Below are 27694 nucleotides of genomic sequence, written 5' to 3' on the forward strand. Positions count from 1 at the left end.
ATATATCAATATACCCAAACTAAATATTATGCGGTGGATAATATTTGTGGAAAATAAATAAATACACGTTATAGTTTTATGGAATTTTTCAGAAATCTAAATAAGATATCCACATAAGGTAAATTAAAATGTAATAAGCTGCATGTCTGTCATTCACTTATCATTATTATCAGGAAAAGAGAATATCTGGGAGAAGGAAATAGGAAGAGATGTTTTCTCTGAAAATAGCTCCACCATAATTAGTGTTGACTAGGGAAAAACAAATATAAATGGCTATTTGCAAACTTGATCTAGATAACAATTACAGTTCTAATTTTTATTGAAATAATACTCATTGTCTTACCTTTCTGAATGAGAAATCTGTTGTTAAGTTTTTCCTGATGTCTAGAGATAACTATGTTTAGAGAATGAACCAGTATCCCTAAGAAAATTTAAGAGGTGTTTTGAGTTTTAATCTTTGTAATGGACTGTACTGTACTGTAACTTAAGAGAGATTTTTAAACTGAAGCACAAGAAATATTAAAACAAAATGCTGGCCGGGCGCGGTGGCTCACGCCTGTAATCCCAGCACTTTGGGAGGCCGAGGCGGGTGGATCACAAGGTCAAGAGATCGAGACCATCCTGGTCAACATGGTGAAACCCCGCCTCTACTAAAAATACAAAAAATTAGCTGGGCACGGTGGTGCGTGCCTGTAATCCCAGCTACTCGGGAGGCTGAGGCAGGAGAATTGCCTGAACTCAGGAGGCGGAGGTTGCGGTGAGCCGAGATTGCGCCATTGCACTCCAGCCTGGGTAACAAGAGCGAAACTCCGTCTCAAAAAAAAAAAAAACAAAAACAAAATGCTATTGCAAAACTGAAATACTGTTTCATGAATATTTAATGAGTTCCTAGAATCTGTTTTATGTCCTGGAGATATGGAAATAAAGATTCCACCCCTGTTTTCAAGGGAAGAAGACAGTTATTATTTTTTTTTTATGATGTGTGTTTCCCAAATGTTGGTCTACAGGTAGGTGCCACAATGTGGGACAAGTTTTCACCAGTCTATGATGAAAATTGGGAACAGAAAGGCCATGTAGTAAATTTTTATAAAGCCAAATTCATTTTACTTAAAAGTGTTTTTTGTAAAGTATCTGTTCATATCCTTTGCTGACTTTTGAATGGGCTTGTTTGTTTTTTTCTTGTAAATCTGTTTTAGTTCGTTGTAAATTCTGGATATCAGCCCTTTGTCAGATGGGTAAGCTGCAAAAATTTTTTCCCATTCTGTTGGTTGCCGATTCACTCTAATGACTGTTTCTTTTGCCGTGCAGAAGCTGTGGAGTTTGATTAGGTCCCATTTGTCTATTTTGGCTTTTGTTGCCAATGCTTTTGGTGTTTTGGTCATGAAGTCCTGCCTACGCCTATGTCCTGAATAGTTTTGCCTAGGTTTTCTTCTAGGGTTTTTATGTGTTAGGTCTTATGTTTAAGTCTTTAATCGATCTGGAGTTAATTTTAGTGTAAGATGTCAGGAAGGGGTCCTGTTTCTACTTTCTGTATTTGGCTAGCCAGTTTTCCAAACACCACTTATTAAACAGGGAATCATTTCCCCATTGCTTGTTTTTCTCAGGTTTGTCAAAGATCGGATGGTTGTAGATATGTTGTGTTGCCTCCGAGGCCTCTGTTCTGTTCCATTGGTTTATATCTCTGTTTTGGTACCAGTACCATGCTGTTTTGATTACTGTAGCCTTGTAGTATAGTTTGATGTATAGTTTGATGTCCCGCTTTGTTCTTTTTGCTTAGAATTGACTTGGCTATGTGGGCTCTCTTTTGGTTCCATATGAAGTTTACCATCTCACACCAGTTAGAACGGCAATCATTAAAAAATCTAGAGACAACAGATGCTGGAGAGGATGTGGAGAAATAGGAACACTTTTACACGGTTGGTGGGAGTGTAAATTAGTTCAACCATTGTGGAAGACAGTGTGGCGATTCCTCAAGGACCTAGAAATAAAAATTCCATTTGACCCAGCAATCCCATTACTGGGTATATATCCAAAGGATTATAAATCGTTCTACTATAAGGACACATGCACACGAATGTTCATTGCAGCACAGTTTACAATAGCAAAGACCTGGAACCAACCCAAATGCCCATCGATGATAGACTGGACAGGGAAAATGTGGCACATATACACCATGGAATATTATGCAGCCATCAAAAACGATGAGTTTGCATCCTTTGTAGGGACATGGATGAACCTGAAAACCATCATTCTCAGCAAACTGACACAAGAACACAAAATCAAACACCGCATGATCTCACTCATAGACGGGTGTTGAACAATGAGAACACATGGACACAGGGAGGGGAGCACTATACACTGGGGTCTGTTGGGGGGAAATAGGGGAGGGACAGCGGGTGGTGGGGAGTTGGGGAGAGAGAGCATGGGGAGAAATGCCACATATAGGTGAAGGGGAGGAAGGCAGCAAATCACACTGCCACGTATGCACCTATGCAACAATCTTGCATGTTCTTCACATGTACCCCAAAACCTAAAATGTAATTTTAAAAAAGTGTTTTTTTCCTAAACTTACGGTTTTCATACTTTTTTTTACTGTCAAATAGCCTTTTGTTCAAGAAATGATGATAGTAAGAGATAGTTTTTGTTTTGTCTTGCTAATGCTTGCTTCTGAGAATTAAAAGCTAGTAACACTGTTCGGTTCCAGAATTTTTTTTAGGTTTTGATTCAACTCTTGAAACCTGAACCACTATAGGAAGTTCTATCCCAAAAATAGAAATTATACCATATAAAGGAATGACTAAGTCTATTCTGAATTCAAACAGTTGTTTAAATTAAGTTGTAGAGAAATCAAATGTAACAAATTAAAGTCTTAGAGATTTCTCACAAACACGTAAGATGAAGATATGAATAGAAAAATAGCCAAAGACAAGAAAGGCAATATACAAAAAAAGGAATTTTAAAATGGCTAGTATAAACACATCAAAAGATGTTCAATTTCACCAGTAATAATGTAAATTAAAATAAGGCAGGTGGATCAGTATTTGAGAATACAGGCATTCTCACAGTCTACTGTTGGAAAGTATTGGTACAAACTTCCTTGAAATCTACTTAGCAGTATTTATCGAGTCTTAACAATGCAGAAAGTCTAAGAACGAGTGATCCTGTTTCTAAAACCTGTTCTGAAAAAGACTTTGGAGTTGCAATTAGAAAATCATTCTCATGGATGTTTGTTGCTGTGTTGCCAACAATTAGAAACATAAAGATCTATAGTAAAATGTTTTTAAAAAGTATACTCACATATTAAAATATCATACAGTCATAAAAATCATTTTAAGAAGATCTAATAATGTGAAAAAAATGTTAAAAGGATATAATATGTATATTTTACATAAGAAAAAATATGTGCATATAATGAAAAACAATGCTTCAGTGGTTCTTTCTGAGCAATAGGATTATATGTGCTTTCTATGTTTTCTTTTGATTTATTTATGATATTTTCCAAACTTCCAACAAGGAACATGTGTTACTTTCATAATTGAAAAAAATTATTATTAAAAATTGTGTACTTTTTAAAAAGAAAATTATTAGTATTGAGTTAATGGGTTTAGTTTCTAACTCTGAAGATGAACCCAATTAAACCTGTGGGTTCAATGGTATAAACCAGAAGCCTATATATTAAAAAGTGCATTTTGTTTGTTGGGGATAAATTGGTTTCTTTATTTTTTCTCTCCTATGAAAACAGACATTGCCACTCTATGTTACAAGGATGAAATATTAATTAAAAGAGAATTACTAAAACAAAATATCTGTAGTTTTTTAGATAAATGCGTATGTTGATACCATCATTGCAACATAACTACTGTTTAGGTGTCCTGTTTAGATTACCAAGAAGCATGTAAAGTACATAAAGAACCACAGAGAAACTATTTTGTAAATACAAATTATGATTCTCTTAGCATCACTTTTATTCGTATGTGTTGCAGTATAACCTTGAATATTTGGATGCAAGCCATAACCATGTGATAACTCTTGAGGGATTTAGAGGTCTGATGAAACTGAAGCACTTAGACTTGAGCTGGAATCAACTGAAAAAATCTGGTGATGAAATAAATACTTTATGCAAACATACCACAAGCCTTCTTACACTTAATATTCAACATAATCCATGGCAAAAGGTATGCCACAGACATGTTACTAAAAAGCAAACATTTTTATTTCAGCGACATTTCCCTTCTAACTTTACTATTCAGTAATAGCCAGAGATGGGCAAACTGTCTTTGTTTTTCTAGACTTCCTTCCATGAAGTCATTCATAAGTTGGATTTAATGTACTGATCAAATGAATCAGACGTTAATATAATAAAAGACTATAATTTCGTATCAGATTTTTTGTAACCTTTAATAGATTGAGAACATTATTGTTTTGAGTCATTGATGTCATTGCCATTTGCAAACCTCCAGAGAGTTTATTTAGTTCAGTGTGCCAGAACTCTATATTAACGAGGCATGAGAACCAAGAATAATATAATACAGTGAGAGAGGCATACTATTAAGAAAGAAACATAATTTGATTTATAATATATCCTAATCTCTGATTAAGCAACATGTTGTACAATTTTATTTTGCTTTTTGTATTATTTGTTTTCTATTTTAAGTCCAGAAATCACCTCTCCTCACAACCTGCATTACGAAGTCTTATGTTCTCTTATAAAAAGGAAATCTGAACATTATTTTTTCTCATTACAAAAATATGTATATTAATGCTAGGTAATTTCCATATTCCATAACTACATTTAAGTGTATCTTCAAGTATTTAAAATAAGTCCAAAGATTATAATTTCAAGAATCTTCCTTTCTCTGCCTTTAAAAGATGTATATAAAGCTGTGTTCAGCCTATAAAAGGAAACTAAAGCACAATTGGTCTTTTAAATTAGCCATATTACTGTATTTCTTTTTATTTGCTCAGTAGAAGTGAAGACTGTTTTTCTTTTGCCAAAGCATATTTCCTGGATGATCACAGTACAGCTATCTCCCTGTTGCCAGATTGGATTGTCCAGGGCTAAAGATCCGTGTTGAATCACACATGGAGATGACTAGCTTACTGTTGATCTAGATAAACCAGGAGTCACTAAAATTGTTCTTTTAACATTTTTCACCACAGTCACTTTCCAACAGCTTATGGGATTTCCCTCCCTCATCAGAGTAGAACCATCCACCTTCAAACAAACAGATTAATTCTTAAATATAATTTCATTTCAACTATTATTGAAACAATTCAGCTTTTATTTTTAGTTATATGTAATGAACAAGGAAATGAATAATTTTGAATTCTATGGAAGGATATGAAAAATCACTCATTTTCATGCCATATTTAATAGTTTATCTTAAAAGAAATAATTTTTTGCTATTTTTCCCAAGCCAGCCACATTGAGACTGAGTGTTATTGGCAGATTAAAGACTCTTACCCATTTAAATGGAGTCTTCATTTCTGAAGAAGAAGCAACAGCAGCTGTGAAATTTATTGCTGGAACAAGGATGACTCAGGTTAGATTTTACTGTTTACTATTCATTGTGCTATTTAGAACATACAAATAGTATTTCCCATACTCTTCTGTCAGTAAGATTTTATATTCCCTCTTAGCATATTAATAAAAAATTAATACAGAGAAATCATAACACTTGATATTTGTTTCTGTTTAAATGTATCTCATTTAAATACCAAATGGTTGTATGCATTCTCTTTATTATCCATGAACACTACACCAAAAATACATCTAGGGTAACTGATTTTTGCCTAGTCATCTGAACTCACCAGAGCCCTTTCTAGAGCCTACTTGAAAATAAGCAACTTTCTGAAGATAAAGTAAGCTTAGAAGCCTTCAGAAAGCATTTAATGAATTATCTATCTACTTAGTATTAACATTATATTTATTTGACTGAAAAGAACACAATCCATTAACATGGAAGGAGAGGAAATACCATTATTATCCATATTAAGAATGCCGTACTTTAGCCAAAGTATCTTCAACATCCTAAATATATCTACTCTAGTTTTCTAGCTATTTACTTTTTCTGGAGTATCTGAATATTAATTCCTTAAGTGATATAATTTTTAATTTTGGAACTATTCAAATTTTTGAAAAGAAACTTTTTTGTTGATTAAAAAAATCATTAACACTCCAAAATAAGAGTTGGGAATTTACCCTAAGAAAATAACTGAAAATAGAACTACCTTCTACTCAGCAATTCCATTTCTGGGGCTATTCCCAAAAGAAAATTAATTGTTCTACTAAAAAGACATATGCATTAATATGGTCATTGCAGCACTATTCACAATAGCAAAAACATGGAATCAACCTAGGTGCCCGTCTGTGGTGGACTGGATAAAGAAAACGTGGAAAATGTACACCATGGAATCCTATGCAGCCATAAAAAAGAATGAAATCATGTTCTTCGCAGCAATATGGATGCAGCTGGAGACCATTATCCTAGGCGAATTAACACAGAAAGGAAAAACCAAATACCATCTGTTCTCACTTATAAGCAGGAGCTAAACACTGGGTACACATGGACATAAAGATGGGGACAATACACATTGGGGAATACAAGGAGGAGGAGGGAGATGGGTAGGGCTGAAAAATTGCCTATTTGAGTACTATGCTCACTATCTGGGTGATGGGTTCAATCCTACCCCAAATCTCAACATCATGCAATATATCCTTGTAACAAATCTGCACATGTACCCCCTGAATCTAGAATAAAAATTGAAATTAAGAAGATTAAATATTTTTTTAAAAAGAAATCAAGCTGGGTGCGGTGGCCCACACATGTAATCCCAGCACTTTGGGAGGCCAAGGTGGATGGATTACCTGAGATCAGGAGTTTCAACAAGATGATGAAACTCCGTCTCTACTAAAAATACAAAAATTAGCCACATGTGGTGGCATATGCCTGTAATCCCAGCTACTCAGGAGAGTAAGGCAGGAGAATTGCTTGAGTCCGGGAAATGGAGGTTGCAGTGAGCTGAGATCATGCCACTGCACTGCAGCCTGGCCGAAAATGGAGAAAGAGAGAGAAAGATTGAGAGAGAGAGAGAGAGAGAGAGAGAGAAAGAGAAAGAAAATCAAAGCCAACTACAATCCTTTAAGACAATGTGTTATATGGCACAGAGCTAGACAAGTAGACCAATGGAACAGAATAAAGACCTAATATAGACTGTAGAAACTTTATAAATAACAGAGTTGCCTTTGCAGATCAGGGAGATTATTCAATAAAAGGCTTTAAGGACTTTATTCTAAAAGGCAAAACCAGAAGTTTTTTTGAAGAAAGTATCAGAGATTATCATTATGACCTTGAATTAGTGAATAATTTAGCAGGCAAGAAACAAAGAGCATAAACCATAAATAATTAGACGTGTCTACATTAAAATCAATATATCGTTTTTCAGAGAAAATGAAAAGACAAGCTACATACTGAGAAAAGAAATTTGCAACACAACTGTCAAAAGATATTCTTTATATATGCAGAATATATAAGGAAAAAGACAACCAGCCAAACAGAAAAGTGAGCCGAAGATCTGAACAGACACTTCACTGGAGAGGAAATCAGAACAGCCAATTAACTTAGGAAAAGATGCTCCACCACATTAGATTTCAAGAAAATGAACATTAAAATCATAATGACCTACCAATTTTTGCCAGTTATATAGATGAGCCAAAACTTTAAAGCCTGACAATACCAAGTTGTTGCAAGAATATGAAGTAAAAGTGTAATTTTTCCAAAGTGGTACAACCACTTTGGAAAACAATTTGACATTATTCAGTAAAGCTGATGTATATGTGTGTGTGTGTGTATATATATATACACACACACACACATATATGTATTCAACAACCCAACAATTTTACTTAGGGGCATATACTCTAAATAAATTCTTCCATGTATGTACCAGGAAACATGCACAAGAATATTCATGACAGCAGTGTTTATAATAGCAAAAACTGAATCAACCCCCATGTTCATTGACAGGAGAGTCATTAAGGGAATACTATACACAGGACATATGAATGAACTGCAGCTACATATAGAAGCTTAGATGAATCTGATGACTATGATATTGAACAAAAAAAGGCAAGTCGTAGAAGGAATACATACATATTATTCAATTTACATAAAGTTCAAATATGTGCAAAACTAAATGATACATTGTTTATGGACACAGACATAGGACTATAAAGAAAGCAAGTCAATGGTGGACAAAACATTTGAGATAATGATCACTTCTAAAGGGAAGGAAAGAAAAGGTCTTAGATCAGGCCCACAGGGTGCTTGCAATGTATTCATAATATTCTAGCTCTTAAGTTGGTTTCACGGGTGGATTATATGGTGTTCATATTATAGTAATCCTTTTACAGTCTTATAAATATTATCTTGTAATGGTTCGATATTTGCTAAAACAGAAATAATGTAATTAAAATGTATCTAGATATTGAAAACAATTTAACACAAAGGAAATGTTATATTTAAAAAATTTTTAAATTATTTACTGGGCCACTCATCTTCCCTAGGAAACAATAATTTTACTATGTATCAACTAACCTCTGTATACTGTTTATTCACTGTATTTTTAAATTTTATTAGTTATCTCTCTTACGGCATTCTAGTACTAAAGAGGAGAGACCACATATACTTAGTATATGGCCTTCTGCCAAAATTCTGACGCAGATTTCAAAGTTAGGACCTCATTTACATCCAGGTGGAAACTGGTACTTGAAGGTAAAGCTAATTTTATTAAACCTAATATAAAGCTTAATTTAAATCTATTTTTAATTCAGTGTTGGTCTGTGTATCATAAGGGCACAGATAGGTAAGGGACAGAATGCTCGAAAGATTAATTAAAATAGGGAAGAAACACTTAAGATCTACCCTCTTGGCTTCAAGTATACAATATAGTATCATTAACTTTAGTCATAGGGTACATAGTACATTAGGGTCTCCAGAAATTACTTGTCTTGCATAACTGAAACTTTGTACTTCTTGACCAGCATGTGTCCATTTCCCATTGCCCCCAGACTCTGGCAACCACTATTCTACTCTCTCCTATGAGTTTGATTATTTTAGGTTTCTTTTTTTTTTTTGAGATGGAGTCTCGCTCTGTCACCCAGGCTGGAATGCAGTGGCGCAATATCGGCTCACTGCAACCTCAGCCTCCTGGGTTCAAGCAATTTCTTCTGCCTCAGCCTCCCAAGTAGCTGGGACTACAGGCATGTACCACCATGCCCTGCTAATTTTTGGTATTTTTAGTACAGATGAGCTTTCACCCTGTTAGCCAGGATGGTTTCAATCTCCTGAACTTGTGATCCACCCACCTCAGCCTCCCAAAGTGCTGGGATTACAGGCGTGAGCCACCGCGCCCAGCCCTAGATTTCATATATAATTGAGATCATGCAGTTTTTAATTTACAGTGTATATTTATATCAAGTTTATACATCTTAAATATGTGCAATTTTAAATTGTCAATTATACCTCAACAGAGCTGGAAAAAATAAAAATAAGAAAGACATTGTTATTATTAGAAAAAGTAATACATCTGTCACATTCTAAAAAAATAAAAAAGGAGATCAAGTCAGGAGTGGCTATGTCAGAGGGGCTGGGCCTTGACTGTGTTCACCATAGTATTAGAAATTTAAGATAAAGGTGCACTAAAACTGAAGGGTAGATTTTAAGATTATCTTAAATTAGAAATTTAAGATAAAAGGTGCACTAAAACTGAAGGTAGACGTGTGATAACACATCAGAATAGGCAAGCAAAATTTAAAGGCTCAGAGCCAGAGATCAAGCCAAAATTTGGACAGCGAGATCAGGAATAATGACAAGAGAGTAGGAAAGCTGGTCAGAATTCAGCCAAGGATAAAGGAAAAGGTTATAGAATACCACCAACTTCTTGCTACATTAGGTGTCCTTATACCTCTTGCCAAATGTATAAACTGGGCTAAGTGAAGCTGCTCCTTGAAAATGGCATTACTTTTATTACAAGATATATATATATAGACATTGAGCTGCAAATGAAGGCCCAGTGACAGCTTTGGCTGACCCACAGGCAGTTCTGGAATTAGAATGGCCCTTTAAATTTGTCCTAAGTTGGGCTGAGACGGTCAGGCCTTCATATGTCTCCATCACTGGCTGAGGGCCAACTTGGGAAGGAGCATGACCTTGGCAGCTATCTACACTGAGGCAGTCCCTGCAGAGAGCTGAAGGCTCTCTGCCGGAAGCTCTCCCAGCAGCTGAGACAAGTCCATTACTGCAGTGGGACTCTAGCACACCAGTGTCCTTAATACCATATAAGTCCTCCTGGAGTTACAATCTTGTCAAATTTTACTTTTCTGTAAACTAATAGCTTTACAATATCTTTAGTTCCTGAAGGAATTCTTTTGATGTTACTTTTCATATTTGAATTATTTCATTGGCTTTTTAAAATCTTACAACATTGATTGAATTTATTTATAAGATTCAGAAATAACATATAATGTAAATTATTCTACAGATAACTGCCTTAAATTTAGATGGACAACATCTTTTTGAAATCACAAATTTAGAAAAATTGGAAAATTTGAAGTGGGCATCATTCAGCAATAATAATCTCACTAAAATGGAGGGCCTGGAATCCTGTATTAACCTGGAAGAGCTCATACTAGATGGAAACTGCATCTCAAAGATAGAAGGTAAAATATTTAAGAACTTTGAAGTATCAAAATTTGTATATCTAAATAACAGGGCAAAAAATAACAGGTAACAAAGCTTCTGAAGAGGAAGATCTCTAGGAAAGTTCCAAGTTTTGTGGCAGAGTATTCTAAATACCTGTGTGAGGTAATGCAATTATCAGTTAGCTAGATTGGAGCATTCTACAATATGTATATATACTTCAAAACATCATGTTGTACAAGATAAATAGATATGTCAAATTAAAAAATAAAAGATAAATAAAAAATTAAAACAAGTTCATACCCATTAGTGGAATTTGTGACTATGTCACTATATATAATGGGCCCAGGAAGCTGACTTTCACCTCCTGTGGCTTCTCTCTCCTCTTCTCTGTGCTAGTTTACAATCTGTTACCAAATCTAGCACATACAAACTATGTAGTCATTAATGTCTGTAAAGTTGAATAAACAAATGAATGAGGTATGCTTTTGAAAAAGATAAAGCAGCCTAGTTCAGTTTTGAAAATATAAAATTAGGTTATATTTAGAAATTTGAAGACTTTAACAAAAAATGAAAATTATACTCACTAGAGGTTGAAAATAAAATATACTACATGTAACCTTTTATATGGATCCACATACAAGTCCAGTTAAGCAGCTTTACTAATATCTTAATAATTATACCAATATATTTTATTTGACTGTTTAAAGTTCAGTATTAGAACATATTTTTCTGAACCAGAGAGAATAAAAAAGACTTTTCCTCCCTTCCCCCTTCCAAGCTTCTTAGATTCTTCACTTCATTTGGATTTATGCTTATCTACAGCTAAAAATCATGAGTTTAGAGAACATGTCCCAGAATATATAGTACTAAGTCAAGTATTTTCTGACTCCTTCCTTCCTAGCTTTATTTTATTCTCTCTCTTTTTGAAATGGAGTCTTGCTCTGTTGCCAGGCTGGAGTACAGTGGCGTAATTTCTGCTCACTGCAACCTCCTCCTCCTGGATTCAAGCGATTCCCCTACCTCAGCCTCCTAAGTAGCTGGGACTACAGGCAGGTACCATCATGCCCAGCTAGTTTTTTGTATTTTAGTAGAGATGGGGTTTCACCATGTTGGCCGGGATGGTCTGGATCTCCTGACCTTGTGATCCACCTACCTCAGCCTCCCTATTTTATTCTTACCTTCATTAGAAAGAAATTGAAATAAACTTTCCATGACTTGCTACCAACTTTCTCTTTATTTTCCCTCTCCATCTACTCAAAAGAGTAACTCCTAGAAATTAAAAAATATATCCAAAAGTGTGTACTATTTGATTGAAAAGAGAAATATGTATATGTGTATACACACACACACTTATCTGAGTAAAGAATATTTCTGTATGTGCATTTTGGTGACATGGTTGTCTTTGTCAAGGAGAGAAAGTAAGAATTAGAAATCATGGCTGGGAAAGAGAATTCACACTTTATTCATTTTTTAATTGGATTATTTTTAGCATGTGTATATACTACACTTTTTATAAAATAGAAAATTTGATTTCAAAAAGTCATATATGTAAAAGCAAGTAGTAAATATCTTTAAGATAGAATATATAACATTTGTTATGTATTTCATTTTAATGGCTGTTAACAATATGTTTCTAAAACTTTCTTGATGTTAAGAATCACTTGGGATACTTACTAAATATATAGATTCACAGGCCTCTCTTCTGTAGATTTCAGTTGAGTAAACCTAGGGGAGGCTTAGGCATCTGTGTCTAGAACTATCACCAGTCTGCCATTCCCATACAGCTGGATATTAGTTTTGCTTTGTACATACAATTAAAAACCCTATTTCCTTTTCATTTCCTTCTGTAAAGCTATTAAAGACAAGAATCTTCCAATCTGTATTTTTCTTACACCCACTTTTTGGAGAAGATTCTTATTCAGACATGGGTAGGTTTCATAATGATTTTTGCTTTATGGCTTTGATCTATCTTGCTCTAGATTGATTCACCTTTAGCATTGTGTAGTCCCACAATGGGAACTAATGTGAAAGGTGAACACAGATAATTATTTGATACTTCCCAAACATTATTCCATTTAATTTCATAACTCCTTGGAAGAAATTTCAGTATGCCCATTTTATGGCTGAGAAAACTGAGGCTCAGAGGTTACATAATTTATGTATTGTCACAAACCTAGTAGTGATACATTTGAAGCCAACTAGGATTCCAAAGTTCTTATCTTTCAACTGTACCATCCTGGCTATACTTATAAAGTGCTTGCAGTATATAATGTATATAGGAGTTAGACTGGTCCCATTTTCTAAACTTCTATCTTACAGTACTTTTAAACATATGAAAGTAAAAGTTTGCTAAATGGTTTATTTTAAGACAAATGATGCACTTTCCAGAATGTGGTACTCAAGTTCCTTACCCTTAATATTTAAAAATGAGGGCTGATGATTATTTTGAGCTTTGTGTAGAGCTTTTTGTTGTCAAAATGGTAAAAATCTTAATTCATTACATCATTTTAAGGTTATTTGAAAGAAAAATTCAATACTTGTATGTAATGCCTTTCCTTAACTCCTAAGAAGAAGGAATCTACCTAAAAATCCCAAATTAGAATTTAATGTTTGAGATGGGGCTTATACACAAGATTATATTCTTCTAAAACTAAAGGAAAAGCAATGATAGTATTACAGAATCTTTAAAACCATTTGAACCTAAAAATGATTTATTTGATTACAATAAAATGGCCAGCCAGTTATTTTTAAATTAACCTTTTAGTGTTATCTGAATCTTTCCTTGAATTTTATTTTTCTAGGTATTTCCAAGATGACTAAATTAACTCGCCTCAGCATAAATAATAATCTTCTCACTGGTTTGGAACAGCATACTTTTGATAACATGCTTCATCTTCACTCCCTTTCTCTTGAGAACAACAGAATCACTTCATTGAGTGGTTTACAAAAATCTTTTACTCTTGTTGAATTATATATAAGCAATAACTATATTGCTGTCAATCAGGAGATGTATAATTTAAAGGTAATCATCTGGGCTAGTAATTTTTTTGTTTTTTAAAATATTTATTGTTTCTTTATATTATGAAAGTAATGCATGTTTACTCCACAGAATTTGGAAAATATAAAGAAAATAAAAATAAGAGGTTTATTAAAATTTATTTGCATTCAATTTATGTACACATACAAACATATATGTGTGTAAACATAATGTCCCCATTTGCTATCCTTCTAGGGTAACTTTTTTTTAATACTCAAGTGTGATAACCCAAACCTATTCCTTCTAACTAGTGCCTTCTTCAATATTTCCAGGGATTCTTTAGCATTCTCCTGTTCTCAGTATAATTCTTGATATTCTCTCACTGTTCTCTTACCAGTTAGCTCAAACTTGGTCACCTTTGCTCAGATTTGCTTTTTTTAATTCCCCCAAAGAAACCACTAATTTAAGGCTATTGTGTAATAGGATTTAAAAAGGTTTGATCAAAATGGAGGGTTTCTATTGCACAGAACAAGAATTTACTTCAACTGTCATATGTGACTTCATTGTTTCTGAAGTTCAATGGCCATTTTCTAACACTATGAGTCTTACACTGGCCTCTCCTTTTGCTGATACAATATTATTATGACTTTATCTCCTACCAAAAACTTGTGTCCATTTCCTGTCTTTTCTTAGTTGAGATTTCTCCGCATTCCATTCCCCCAATACAATTACTACTTTTAGAGCTAGGGAGGCAACTAATCAACAATACCAGCAACACAATAAGCCACTTCACATTATGATGCACAGTAGTTTTATTCCCTCTTATCTTCACCTCTCCCTTTCATACCTCCCAAGACCCTTCCTTCACAACAAAGGCATATCAAAGTGTCTAGTCTAGTAAGACAGCACATTTCCCTTAAGATGAATTCTACTACCCTCTCAGAAAGTAGAAGCACTTCAATTTTATTGCTTTTCAAATACCAGTGTCTTTTATTCCTGTTATATCTATATAGACACATATGTACCATTTATTAAGCCATTATTCCATAAACGAAGTATATTTGTCTTAAACATAGTAAAGTTTGCTCTAAGCCTTTACCATTAATAGATAATATATTTGGCACTAGTATCCTAAAAGGTATTCTGATTATATAACATAGACCATTGAAATATTGCACAAAATTGTACCTTAGTGGTCTGAAAGGTAACCCTTCCACTTAAAAGTGCACTTAGGCTGGGCATGGTTGCTTATGCCTATAATTTCAGCACTTTGGGAGGCCATGGTGGGAGGGTCACTTGAGCCTAGGAGTTTGAGGTTGCAATGAGCTATGATCTCACCACTGCACTCCAGCCTGAGCAACAGAGTGAGACCCCATCTTTAACAACAACAAAAAAAGTACACTTAAAAGCACTGAAATCCTATGGAATAATAGATAATTCTAATATTAAAATTTGAGAATGGCTAAGCTCTTACTAGAGTGTTTTAAATATACATATGGATAAATGTATGTATTTTATTACCTAGGGTTTATGCAACTTGGTCATTCTAGACATGTGTGGAAACATTATTGTATGGAATCAGGAAAACTACCGGTTGTTTGTAATATTTCATCTTCCAGAACTGAAAGCTTTGGATGGAATATCAATTGTAAGTTGTTTTATGACTTATAATATTTTCTCTAAGCTGCATACTCACATATCCATAGGACATAGTTATTTTGAACATTGCTTTATCACTAGCATGATAGCCAAATTTACTAGACTTAATACAGTCGAGATCTGGGTTTTTTAATTTTGTCATCTGGCCAATTCTTAATTGTCTGAATTGTGGTGGAAAGGGAGGGAAAATGCTGCTTACAATAGAACCCACTGAATTCAATGCCTAAAAGGTAAAGAACACAATTTTATGGGACAGGGTAGAAAAATTATTCTCTGGAGCTTTACCATCCTCTTAAGCCTAAAAGTAGCTTTCTATTTTCTGGGGAAATATAGGTGCTAATATTAATAATTAAGAAAAAATATATTTGAATCAAAAATGTGGTATGTCAACATTACTAAGTAAGCTGAAAAGAAAAATAGACACAGACCCTAGGACTGAATGTGAAAGCAACATTTGGATACTTGGATTCCATAACAAGCAAATTCATAGGGCTCCTGTTTTCCACATAACAAGGTAAATACATGACAAGTGTGCAAAGAATAAAAGGTTTCCCTGTGTAATGTTGCCCAGCTCCAATCAGACAAGAAAACACATCAAACTTTCTAGAAAATTGAAAGATAATTCATGATCATTTAGTACTCTGAAGTATTCCAAGAAGATTACTAATCCTAGTCCTGCTGTTTTCTGGCCCCTCCTCAGAATGGACCACTAAAACATTCTCACTCCAACACATGAAAATTCCCTAGCACATTGTATACTGGGCTTTATTTAGTTGTTAGCTTTCACTAAAGAATGTTTTTAACATAGTCCTATGAGACTAGTACTGTATTTACTTTAAAGATGTTGTTGAGGATCTTATCTGTCCTATCTCTCTGTACCCTCATTTGAAGGGCCACATGAGAAAGCACTTTTAGAAATAAATGTAGGAGAAACATTTTCCCTAAGGAAAAGTTTCGTTCTGCTCACTAACAATGAGTGTATTAGTCTGTTCTCATGCTACTAATAAAGACATACCCAAGACTGGGCAAGTTATAAAGGAAAGAAGTTTAATGGACTCACAGTTCCACATGGCTGGGGAGGCCTCACAATCATAGTGGAAGACAAAGGAAGAGCAAAGTCATGTCTTACATGGCAGCATGCAAGGGAGCAAGTACAGGGGAACTTCCCTTTATAAAACCATCGGATCTCATGAGACTTATTCACTAACACAAGAACAGCTGAGAAAAACCACCCCAATGATTCAGTTACCTCCCACTGGGTCCTTCCCATGACATGGGAATTATCACCACTCAAGGTGAGATTTGGGTGAGGACGCAGAGCCAAACCATATCATTTCACCCTGGCCCCTCCCAAATCTCATGTCCTCACATTTCAAAACCAGTCATGCCTCCCCAACAGTCCCCAAAGTCTTAACTCATTTCAGCATTAGTTCAAAATTCCACATTCCAAAGTCTGATCTGAGAGAAGTCCCTTCTGCCTATGAGCCTGTACAATCAAAAGCAAGTTAGTTACATCCTAGATACAATGGGAGTACAGGTATTGGGTAAATATACCCGTTCCAAATGGGAGAAATTGGCCAAAACAAAGGGGCTACAGGCCACATGTGAGTCCAAAATCCAGCAAGGCAGTCAAGTCTTAAAGTCTGAAATGATCTCCTTCGACTCCATGTGTCGCATCCAGGTCATGCTAATGCAAGAGGTAGGCTCCCATGGCCTTGGGCAGCTCCGCCCCTGAGGCTTTGCTGGATACAGGCTCCCTCTGGCTGCTTTCACTGGCTGGCGTTGAGTGTCTGTGGCTTTTCCAGGTGCACAGTGCAAGCTGTGGGTGGATCTACCATTCTAGGGATTGGAAGACGGTGGTCCTCTTCTCACAGCTCCAGTAGGCAGTGCCCCAGAGGGACTCTGTGTGGGGGCTCCAACCCCACATTTCTTTTTGGCATTGCCTTAGCAGAGGTTCTCCATGAGGGCTCCACCCCTGCAACAGGCTTATGCCTGGATATCCTGGCATTTCCATACACCCTCTGAAATCTAGGTGGAGGTTCCCAAACCTCAATTAGTGACTTCTGTGTACCCAACAGGACCAACACCATGTCAAAGCTGCCAAGGCTTGGGGCTTGCACCCTCTAAAACCATGACTTCAGCTATATATTGGCTCCTTTTAGCCATGGCTAGAGTGACTGGGACACAGGGTACCAAGTCTCTAGACTGCATAGAGTAGAGGGGACCCTAGACCCCTCTAGGAAACCATTTTTCCCTTCTAGGCCTCCAGGCCTGTGATAAGAGGGGCTGCTGTGAAGGTCTCTGACATGCCCTAGAAACATTTTCCCCATTGTCTTGGCCATTTCCATTTGGCACCTCATTATTTATGCAAATTTCTGTAGCTGGCTTGAATTTCTCCCCAGAAAATGGGATTTTCTTTTCTTTTGCTTTTTTTTTTTTTAGATGGAGTTTCGCTCTTGTTACCCAGACTGGAGTGTAATGGCATGATCTTGGCTCACTGCAACCTCCGCCTCCTGGGTTCAGGCAATTCTCCTGCCTCAGCCTCCTGAGTAACTGGGATTACAGGCATGCACTACCATGCCCCGCCAATTTTTTGTATTTTTAGTAGAGATGGGGTTTCACCATGTTGACCAGGATGGTCTCGATCTCTTGACCTCGTGATCCACCCGCCTCGGCCTCCCAAAGTGCTGGGATTACAGGTGTGAGCCACCACGCCCGGCTGGGTGCATCATCAGGCTGAAAATTTTTCAAACTTTTATGTTCTGCTTCCTTGTGAACACTTTGCCACTTATAAATGTCTTTCACCAGATACCCTAAATCATCTCTCTCAAGTTCAAAGTTCCACAGATCTCTAGGGCTGGGGCAAAATGCCACCAATCTCTTTGCATAGCAAGAGTGACCTTTATTCCAGTTCCCAACTAGTTCCTTATCTCCATCTGAGAACACCTCAGCCTGGACCATATTGTCCATATCACTATCAGCATTTTGGTCAAAGCAATGCAACAAATCTCTAGGAAGTTACAAAGTTTCCCACATTTTCCTGTCTTCTTCTAAGCCCTCCAAACTGTTCCAACCTCTTCCTGTTACCAATTTCCAAAGTCACTTCCACATTTTCAGGTATCTTCACAGCAGCATGTGACTCTACCAGTACCAACTTACTGTATTAGTCTGTTCTCATGCCACCAATAAAGACATCCTGAGATTTTTTGTTTGTTTGTTTGTTTTTTGAGACAGAGTCTCCCACTGTCACCAGGCTGGAGTGCAGTGGTGCAATCTCAGCTCACTGCAACTTCTGCCTCCCAGATTCAAGCGATTATCCTGCCTCAGCCTCCGGAGTAGCTGAAACTACAGGCACTTGCCACCATGCCCAGCTATTTTTTTATTTTTAATAGAGATAGGTTTCACCATGTTGACCAAGATGTTCTCGATCTCCTGACCTCACGATCTACCCGCCTCAGCCTCCCAAAGTGTTGGGACTATAGGCGTGAGCCACCATGCCTGGCCTGAGATTGTGTAATTTATAAAGGAAAGAAATTACTGGACTCACAGTTCCACATGGCTGGGGAGGCTTCACAATCATGGCAGGAGATGAAGACCAAAGGCATGTCTTACATGGTGGCAGGCAAGACAGCATGTGCAGGGAACTCCCCTTTGTAAAATCATGAGCTCTCATGAGACTTATTCACTATCATAAGAACAACACTATTACAAGAACAGGAAAAACCCACCCCTATGATTCACTTACCTCCCACTGGGTCCCTTCCACAACATGTAGAGATTATTACAATTCAAAGTGAGATTTTGGTGGGGACACAGAGCCAATCCATATCAATGAGTATTATTTAATTATATTCCTTTTCACTTTACCTAAAAACTCAGGACCAAATTTATGATTCAATAATATAAACCCTATAGGGTCTTACAGTCTTTTTGTCACTAATCCTAGTTTCATTCTATTCTGGTTTATATTGTTCTTTATCTTGATTTTCATTATTTATGATTTGCATTTTACTATTTGATTATATGTGTTTCCTGTAAACTGCCACAAATTATTTGTGGAATGAGGCAGAATATAAATGTATGAATTAATAATTGGACATGAAGACTAAACTGAAGAATTTAGATTTTAAATGCAAGGAATGGGAATGCATTGGATTTGAAGGACAAGGGAAAGGAAGAGTAAAATATGTCTACAAGGTTTGAGTCTATGCCAATAAAAAAATACCATAACAGAATATGAATATAAATAAGAAGAAATGCAAATTGGGGGTATAAGATGATGAGTATTGGACATTAATTTTATATGGCAGAAGATCATTTGACTGGAGATGTCAAACAGGCAGTTGAAATCACAGGATTACATTTGGATATGAAAATTTATTTTACATTTGTTTGGACTTGAAATGAAGAGAGTTAACACTTAAGACCAAAAGCATATGCAATATTTTCTAAGGGATGAGAGTAGAGAAAGTAAAGAAATCTAAGTGACACTCTATTACTTTCATTTATTAAAGATATGTAGAAAAAGAAGTCAGGAAAAGTGGGTGCAGAGGTAGGTAAGAGAGCAATTTATAATGCTAGAGTGTCTGAGACATAAATAAACTTTGGCAATGGCATAGTCCAAATCCTTTATGTATGAACACAAGGAACTCTAGAGAAGTTACATGACTTCTTCCAAGTTACATGACTCTTTAATGATAAATCATGGTCAGCTGAGCCTCACTCTCTGTCCAACACTCTCTAGATATATAGTTACATTGCCTTCTTTGGAGTTGGAGTAGAAACCAAGGGAGGGCATAGACTAGGAAGAACCGAAGAGCAATTTGGGTAGTTGCGTTTTCTTTTTTTTTTTTTTTTTTGAGATGGAGTTTCGCTCTTGTTACCCAGGCTGGAGTGCAATGGCGCGATCTTGGCTCACCGCAACCTCCGCCTCCTGGGTTCAGGCAATTCTCCTGCCTCAGCCTCCTGAGTAGCTGGGATTACAGGCATGCGCCACTGTGCCCAGCTAATTTTTTGTATTTTTAGTAGAGACGGGGTTTCACCATGTTGACCAGGATGGTCTCGATCTCTTGACCTGGTGATCTACCCGCCTCGGCCTCCCAAAGTGCTGGGATTACAGGTGTGAGCCACCCCGCCCAGCCCTGTGTTTTCATTTTATCTTTTGTTCCCACATACTTTTATTTGTAAAAGATTACTTTTTGCATTAAGGATACATATTCTCAATTTAGATATGAAGTTTTAATGGAGTAGGAAAAAAGAAGGGAGTTTGAGTAAAAGTAGATCAAATGACTTACCATTTTTATTTAGATCAAGTTCAAGCCATTTGTCTGAAATAGAATGCTGAACAATAGCCATTGGGCCAAATGTGGCCTGCCACCTATTTTTGTAAATAAAATGTTGTTAGAACACATCCATGATTGTTTGTTTATATATAGTCTATGACTGCTTTCACACTGCAGTGGCAAAATTAAATAGTTGTAACAGAGAAGCTATCATTCCCAAAGGCTAAAATACTGACTCTTTACAGGAAAACTGTAGAAAACATTTGCCAACCCTTGATTTAGGACACTAATCATATGTTGCTTGTATGATTATGAAAAACACAAAACAAATGGTATTTCTAAGGATGAATTAATATGTTTTTAAAACTTATTTTGGGATTTTATTATTGAGGATTCAACAAGAGAAGCAGAACTAGTAAGATAGATCTGCATATAGAGATATCTATGTCTATATAGAGAGATATAAATATCAAGGAATACTTAATAATTGAGAGGACTGCCTAAACAAGTGTGAGGTCCATAGGACAGGCCATCAGGAATGGAAGATTATGGGCAGGCATAGATGAAAGCTGTTGTCTATAAGTGGGTTTTCTTCAGGAAAATTCTTTCTTCTAGGATGTCTCACCTCTGCTTTTAAAGGCTTGCAATTGTTTGAATCAGGCCCATCCAGATTATTCAAGATATCTTCTTATTGAAAGTCAACTGAGTAGGAGCTTTAATTATGTCTACAAAATTCCCTCACAGCAATACCTAGATCATTTGCTAAAATAACTGGGAACTGTAGCTTCAAATATTTTGCAGCTCTGTTGTTGGTGCATACATGTATAAGATTGTTATGTCTTCTTAGTGGACTGACCCTTTTATCAGTAGATAATGGCCTCTCTCACTCTGGCAATTTCCTTTGCTTCAAAGTTTACTCCATCTGAGGTTAATGAAGCCACTCCTGCTTTCTTTTGATTAATGTTTAGGATATCTTTTTCCATTCTTTTACTTTCAACCTGCATATATTATTATATTTAAAGTGAGTTTCTTGTTGACAGCATGCAACTGGATCATGTTCCTTTATCTGCTGCTAATTTTTATCTTTTAATGGATGAACAAAGACCATTTATATTTCATATAGTACACTGACCTGTTAGGGTTTAAGTCTAACATTTTGTTTTCTTATTTTATATTTGTTTCCTTTGTTTATCTTTCTTCTGTTTTCTTTTTTGTGCCTTCCTATGGGTTTCTTGAACATATTTTGGACTTCTATTTTTATTTGCTCATAGTGTTTTTTAGTGTATCTCTTCATATAGTTTTTTTAAGTGGTTGTTGTATTACAATGTATATACATAACTTATTATAGTCTGTTAGTGTTGACATTTTACCAGTTTGAGTAAAGTGTAGAAATGTTACTTTCCTTTCAGTCTATTTCTCCTCCCCTGTTTGTATTTGAATTAAATATTTTCATTATATACATTGAGAACCAGTGAGACAATATTATAGTTTTTTTACATCGATCAATCAGAGATAACCTAGAAAAATCGAGAAGGGAAGTTTATTAATACTCTTTCTATTGTGCTTTCCTCTTTCTTGGCATTCCAAGATTTCTTTTCTTTCTTTCCATTTCAAGAACTTCCTTTAGTCATTTCTTAGGGTAGGTCTGCTGGTAACAGCTTGCTTAGTTTTTCTTCCTCTGAGAATGTCTTGATTTCTCCTTTTATTTCTGAATGATATTTTCTCTGGGTATAAATTCTGGCTTAATGTTTCTCTTTCACCACTTGAAAAATATTGTGCCACATACTCCATGGTTTCTGATTAGAAATCTGTCATTCACATTGTTTTCCCCTTATAAGTAAGATTTAATTCCTCTGTCATTGTTTTCATGACTTTTTTCTCTATCATTAGTTTTCAGAAATTTGATTCTGATTATTCTTATGTGTCCTTGCATGGACTTGGGTTTTTTTTTTCCTGTCTGAGGTTTACTTAGCTTCTTACTTAGCTTCTTGGTTTATGTCTTTTGCCAAATTTGGAAGATTTTTGGTTATAATTTCTTCAAATGCTTTTTCAGCCCCACACTATTTCTCTTTTTTTCTATGACTCCAGTTATACTAATATTAAACCTTTTGTATGGTTCCACAAGTACAGGATATGTCCATCTTGGTAAAATGGGGCTTATTTATTTATGGGTCTATTTTCTCTCTTTTGTTCATACTGGGTAATTTCTATTGTTCTGTCTTCAAGTTCAGTGATTCTTTTCTCTTTTCTCTCCACTCTGCTATTGAGTCCCTATCCACTGAATTTATTTGTTTATAGGATTTTTTTTAATTCTAAACTTTTCATTCTTCATATCTTCTGTTGTTTTGCTATCACATCTCTTTGCTAAGGGTTTCCATTTTTTCATTCATTTCAAGTATGTTCATGATTGCTTGTTAAAGCATTTTTACTTTGACTGCTTTGAAATACTTGTCAGACAATTAAAACTATTTGTGTCATTTCAGAATTGGCATCTGTTGATTGTCTTTTCACATTCAAGTTGAGATGTTCTTGGTTCTTGGCATGACATATTTTTTTTTTTTTTTTTTTTTTTGAGACGGAGTTTCGCTCTTGATACCCAGGCTGGAGCGCAATGGCGCGATCTCGGCTCACCGCAATCTCCGCCTCCTGGGTTCAGGCAATTCTCCTGCCTCAGCCTCCTGAGTAGCTGGGATTACAGGCACGCGCCACCGTGCCCAGCTAATTTTTTGTATTAGTAGAGACGGGGTTTCACCATGTTGACCAGGATGGTCTCGATCTCTTGACCTCGTGATCCACCCGCCTCGGCCTCCCAAAGTGCTGGGATTACAGGCTTGAGCCACCGCGCCCGGCCTGACATATTTTTTATTTTATTCTGGACATTTTAGGCATTTTCTGGATCTTATTTAAATCTATTTTAGCAAACCTCCCTTGACACTGTACCAGTAAGAAGATGACAGGAACCACTTTGTTGCTGTTAGGTGGGAGACAGAAGTCCAAGTTCCTCCATTTGGCCTCTGTTGACAACCTGGAGGTGTGTATTTCATTAACTGCTAGGCTACAGTAAGAGTTCATGCTCCCCACCAGGCCCCATTAATTTAGTCTGGCTGGGAGGTAAGGAACTCCTTGTTACTATCTCCCACAAGCCTCCACTGATTCATCCTGGCTGAAAGAGACAGGAATTCCTAATTGATGCTCCACAGATAACTCATTATTACTGGGTGGAAGTGGGAATCCAGGCTCCCCATGTTATATCTACAATAATACTAGTATGTACAGGGTGGGGAAGTGTGTTACTGCTAAAGGTGGATGAAAGTCCAGGTTCCCAGGTAGATGATGGAGAAGTGCCTTGTTACACATGTGCACTGGTGAAAGTCTAAGCAGTCCATTCTGCTTTTACTGATGGGCATAAAGTTGGGGCCACAGTTTATTCTGTAGGGTTTAGCAGGAGTAGGCTTGTTATTGTCTAAAGTTTTCTGCTGTGCTAGGCTTCCCCTTTCCTGATCCTTTGACTGGAGAGAGCAGGATTTTTGTGGACTTTGTCTGGTTTTTTCTAATTGTCATTTCTGAGTAGAGATTATGAAGCAAAGAAAATCCAGGGTGTCATTCCTCAGGTCCTAAGGTACCTACCTGGTCTTCCTTCTCCATATTTTTCAGTATTCTTATGTTTGGTTTTAATTTTTTTAATTAAAATTTTTTTTTAAAGACAAAGTCTCACTCTGTCACCCAGACTGGAAGCCAGTGGCATGATCATAGCTCACTACAGCCTCTGAACTCCTGTGCTCAAGACATCCTCTGGCCTCAGCCTCCCACATGGCTATGACTACAGGCATGTGCCACTGTACTTAACTAATTGTTTTTTATTTCTAGTAGAAACAGGGTCTCACTTTGTTGCCCAGGTTCATCTCGAACTCCTGGATTCAAGCAATCCTCCCACCTTGCCCTCCCAATATGCTAGGATTATAGGTGTTAGCCACCTTGCCCTGCCTTATATTTGTTTCATATATAATGTACAGGATTTAGCTCAACTTAGTAGGAGGAATTGGGAGAAATGAGTCCACTGAATTTTTACCTGAAACCAGAGAACTATGTGATTTAGTCATCTGTAAGCCAGGACATCATTTTCTAAATGTCTTCATATAGGAACAACCAGAGACTGAGAGTGCAAAAGATTTGTTTGGTGGGAGACTTACTTCTGACATGATTGCAGAACAACAAGGACATTCTAACTTCACCCAAATGCAAGAACTAAATTGGACTTCATCATCCATTAGGTATAATCATTTTATTACATGCCTTTTTATATTATAATTAAATTATGTAATTATTATTTTTCTGAAGCATATACATTTATATATCTTATCTAAATATAATCAATTCATAAAATTATCTACCCTAATGCAAAGGTTCATGCTAAGTAATTAGCATTTTCTGAGGCATGGTCTCAAAAAATAGCTCACTCCAGCTTCAACCTTGCAGGTTCAATCTATCCTCCTACTGCAGGCACGTGTCATCAAGCATGGCTAATTTTCTTTGTATTTTTTGTGGAGACAGCATTTATGCCATGTTTCCAGGCTGGTCTCCAATCATGGGCTCAAGTGATTGACCTGCCTCAGTCTCCCAAAGTGCTGGAATTTCAGGTGTGAGCCACTGTGCCCAGCCTAAAATGTAAAACTCCTTTGTATAACATGAAAGACCCTTTATTACCTGTCCATTATCTCTTGTAGTCCTTTTCTTTACTTCCCATGACACTTATATTTCAGAAATTCTGAAATATTCTAGTTACTGAATCTCAATCATAAGATGCTCTTTCATGTTTGTTTCTGCCTTTGTTTGTACCTGTTGCACTGCCTAGAACTATTTTCTGCTAAGTTACTTGACAAATACCTACAAATCCTCCAAATATCATCTCAAGATCTCTCTCCTCCATGCTGTCATCCTTGACTTTTTAAAATATATTTTCTTTCCCCGAAATGCCATTACATTGGTATGATAGAGATGCTAGCTCTATCATAGCAATTCTCCTCTTTATTTTCATTTCTCTGGCTCCCACTTCTTAGGTGCTGAAACATTTCTTTCATCTTTGTTGTAGCTTTTCCAAACACATTTTCTGCACTTAGGAAATACTAATGAAAATATGTTGAATGAATAAATGAATGAATGAATGACTTAATGGGTAAATGTCATAATTATAACTTCAGGTTTAGGATTTGTTTAGAGAAGTGGTTAGGAAAAGGGATGTAGTTTTATGCTTTTCTCTGTCATGGCTCAAATGAAGGTATAGCTATGGACTGGGAATCAAGAATTTTGTTTAATTACCAAAATGTTTACACAGATGAAATGCCATAAAAGTTTCCAAAAGATCCCACAGAAACTCTACTTTCAAAGACATTACCTTCTTTTCCTTTCCTTTTCCATCCCTAACCACTTCCTGGTATTTCAGAAATGACCTACTTCTTATATATCATCTGAAGTTCATAACCTGAAAATCTTATGATTTACTATATCAATTTCACTATGATTTCATGAACATATATGTGAATTTATAAAGAAAGTAGAAATGTCTCTTTTACAAGTTTCTTCTGTAATAGTGCTATGTTTATATGGTAATAGATGTGTGTTTTTTTTAAAGCAACCAAATTCTATGTCACTTTCTTGCATATATACACAACCAAAATATATATTCAGCTAATCATTTAACCAATTCATTTTACATTAATTATTTTTGTATTTGTCAGATGAGGCTTTTTTAATGCCTTTGGTAGTTGTATATGAAGGAACTCACCTTTTCTTATATTTTCCTGTCCTATTAAAATAATAACTGTATTTACTTTGTCTAAATTCAGAACTGTGGATTTGATTCCAGTTGACCAATTTAGAAATGTGTGTAATGTGAATCTACAGAACAATAATCTTACCTCATTCAGTGGATTAATCTATCTCCCTAATGTGAAGGTGAGTCACTCACAAATTTTTTTTCTTTCAAGGTTTCCAATGCAAGTTATTATCTTCTTTACTTTGAATTAAATAGTGTTTCCATGTTATTAAAGTAGATAATTTATTCCTTAATTTTCTTTGGGGGTTTTTGTTTGGTTGGTTTTTACTAAGCAAGAAAAAAATATTACCTTCCAAAGTGGTGTTGGTTTGACCTCAGTTTTATGTGATTGTCACATATACAGTAAATCTTCCTCTGTAGTCAGAGATGGGATTGAAGGCAGGTATGGAATGAAGTTTCAAGGTTCTTTAAACGGCCTTATTGCCTCCTTTCTTATTTCCTTGACTCAGCCATCTACTAAGGCCTTTTAAACATAAGTAAATAGCTGTCTCTTCGACTAAAAATTATTTCATCCTTGTCAGGTTGGAGAAATCAGGAGTACAAATTGAGAAAGTTGAGATGCTTTCTAGGATCTCCATTATTTTATGTTAAGTATTGTAATTTCCCAGGATGTCAGATGAAAAACACATTCAAAACTAAATCTAGATTACTTAGGATATAAACATTTGTTGTTTTAGCACTAATATATTATTAAATTATGTGGTATATTCCAAGTTTTATCCATACAATTTTTAATAGTTTCTAGGATTTCTGATTAATAAGATATTCTTTCTGTAGGTCTTATGCCTCAACTATAATCATATTGAATCAATCATCCCCAGACTAAAGCCTCAGACTCACTTAACCAATAGACAACTACTGTACCAGAAAGTGCCTTCAAGTGGCTATGGACAGCAAGGAATTTCAAAAACAAACAGGTGCTATTCTTTATTTTTATGATTATAAATTATTTTGGTTGAGAATTTTAAAAGCAGTTAATCACATTAATGATAGCAGTAACACATTCCAGTACATAACATTTAGCTTATTGTAATACCTATTTTATTTAATAGCTACATTCCGAAAATAAACTTCATAAATAAAAAGATACTCAAAATATTTCTCTCATTGTTTATTCTCTACTTTCTCTATTTTAAACCTATATTGTGAATAAACGAGGGGGTGGTAAAAAGCCTTATACTGCATGTTTGATGACCTTGGATGTCCTTTTTTAAAATTGAGGTACAATTCACATGCCATA

At 35.8% G+C, this 27694-nt stretch overlaps 2 protein-coding genes across 2 annotated transcripts in view; one reads left to right on the forward strand and one right to left on the reverse strand.

The window, feature by feature from the left end:
• RTN1 (reticulon 1) overlaps window positions 1-5483 on the reverse strand; it is a 390244-nt gene extending 384761 nt beyond the window's left edge. The window contains exon 1 of the mRNA XM_064374904.1: window positions 5465-5483. Within this exon, the coding sequence (XP_064230974.1) occupies window positions 5465-5468 (4 nt within the window). The 5' untranslated portion in view covers window positions 5469-5483. The remainder of the gene's footprint in view (window positions 1-5464) is intronic.
• LRRC9 (leucine rich repeat containing 9) overlaps window positions 1-27694 on the forward strand; it is a 186305-nt gene that overhangs the window by 57440 nt on the left and 101171 nt on the right. The window contains exons 19-27 of the mRNA XM_064374896.1: window positions 3984-4175; window positions 5418-5543; window positions 8640-8774; window positions 10543-10720; window positions 13505-13725; window positions 15206-15328; window positions 24762-24892; window positions 26465-26573; window positions 27232-27371. Of these exons, the coding sequence (XP_064230966.1) occupies window positions 3984-4175; window positions 5418-5543; window positions 8640-8774; window positions 10543-10720; window positions 13505-13725; window positions 15206-15328; window positions 24762-24892; window positions 26465-26573; window positions 27232-27371 (1355 nt within the window). The remainder of the gene's footprint in view (window positions 1-3983; window positions 4176-5417; window positions 5544-8639; window positions 8775-10542; window positions 10721-13504; window positions 13726-15205; window positions 15329-24761; window positions 24893-26464; window positions 26574-27231; window positions 27372-27694) is intronic.

Source organism: Aotus nancymaae, unplaced genomic scaffold, assembly GCF_030222135.1.
Source record: "Aotus nancymaae isolate 86718 unplaced genomic scaffold, 86718_ANA_hifiasm-v0.15.2.pri h1tg000011l, whole genome shotgun sequence".
NCBI lineage: Eukaryota > Metazoa > Chordata > Mammalia > Primates > Aotidae > Aotus > Aotus nancymaae.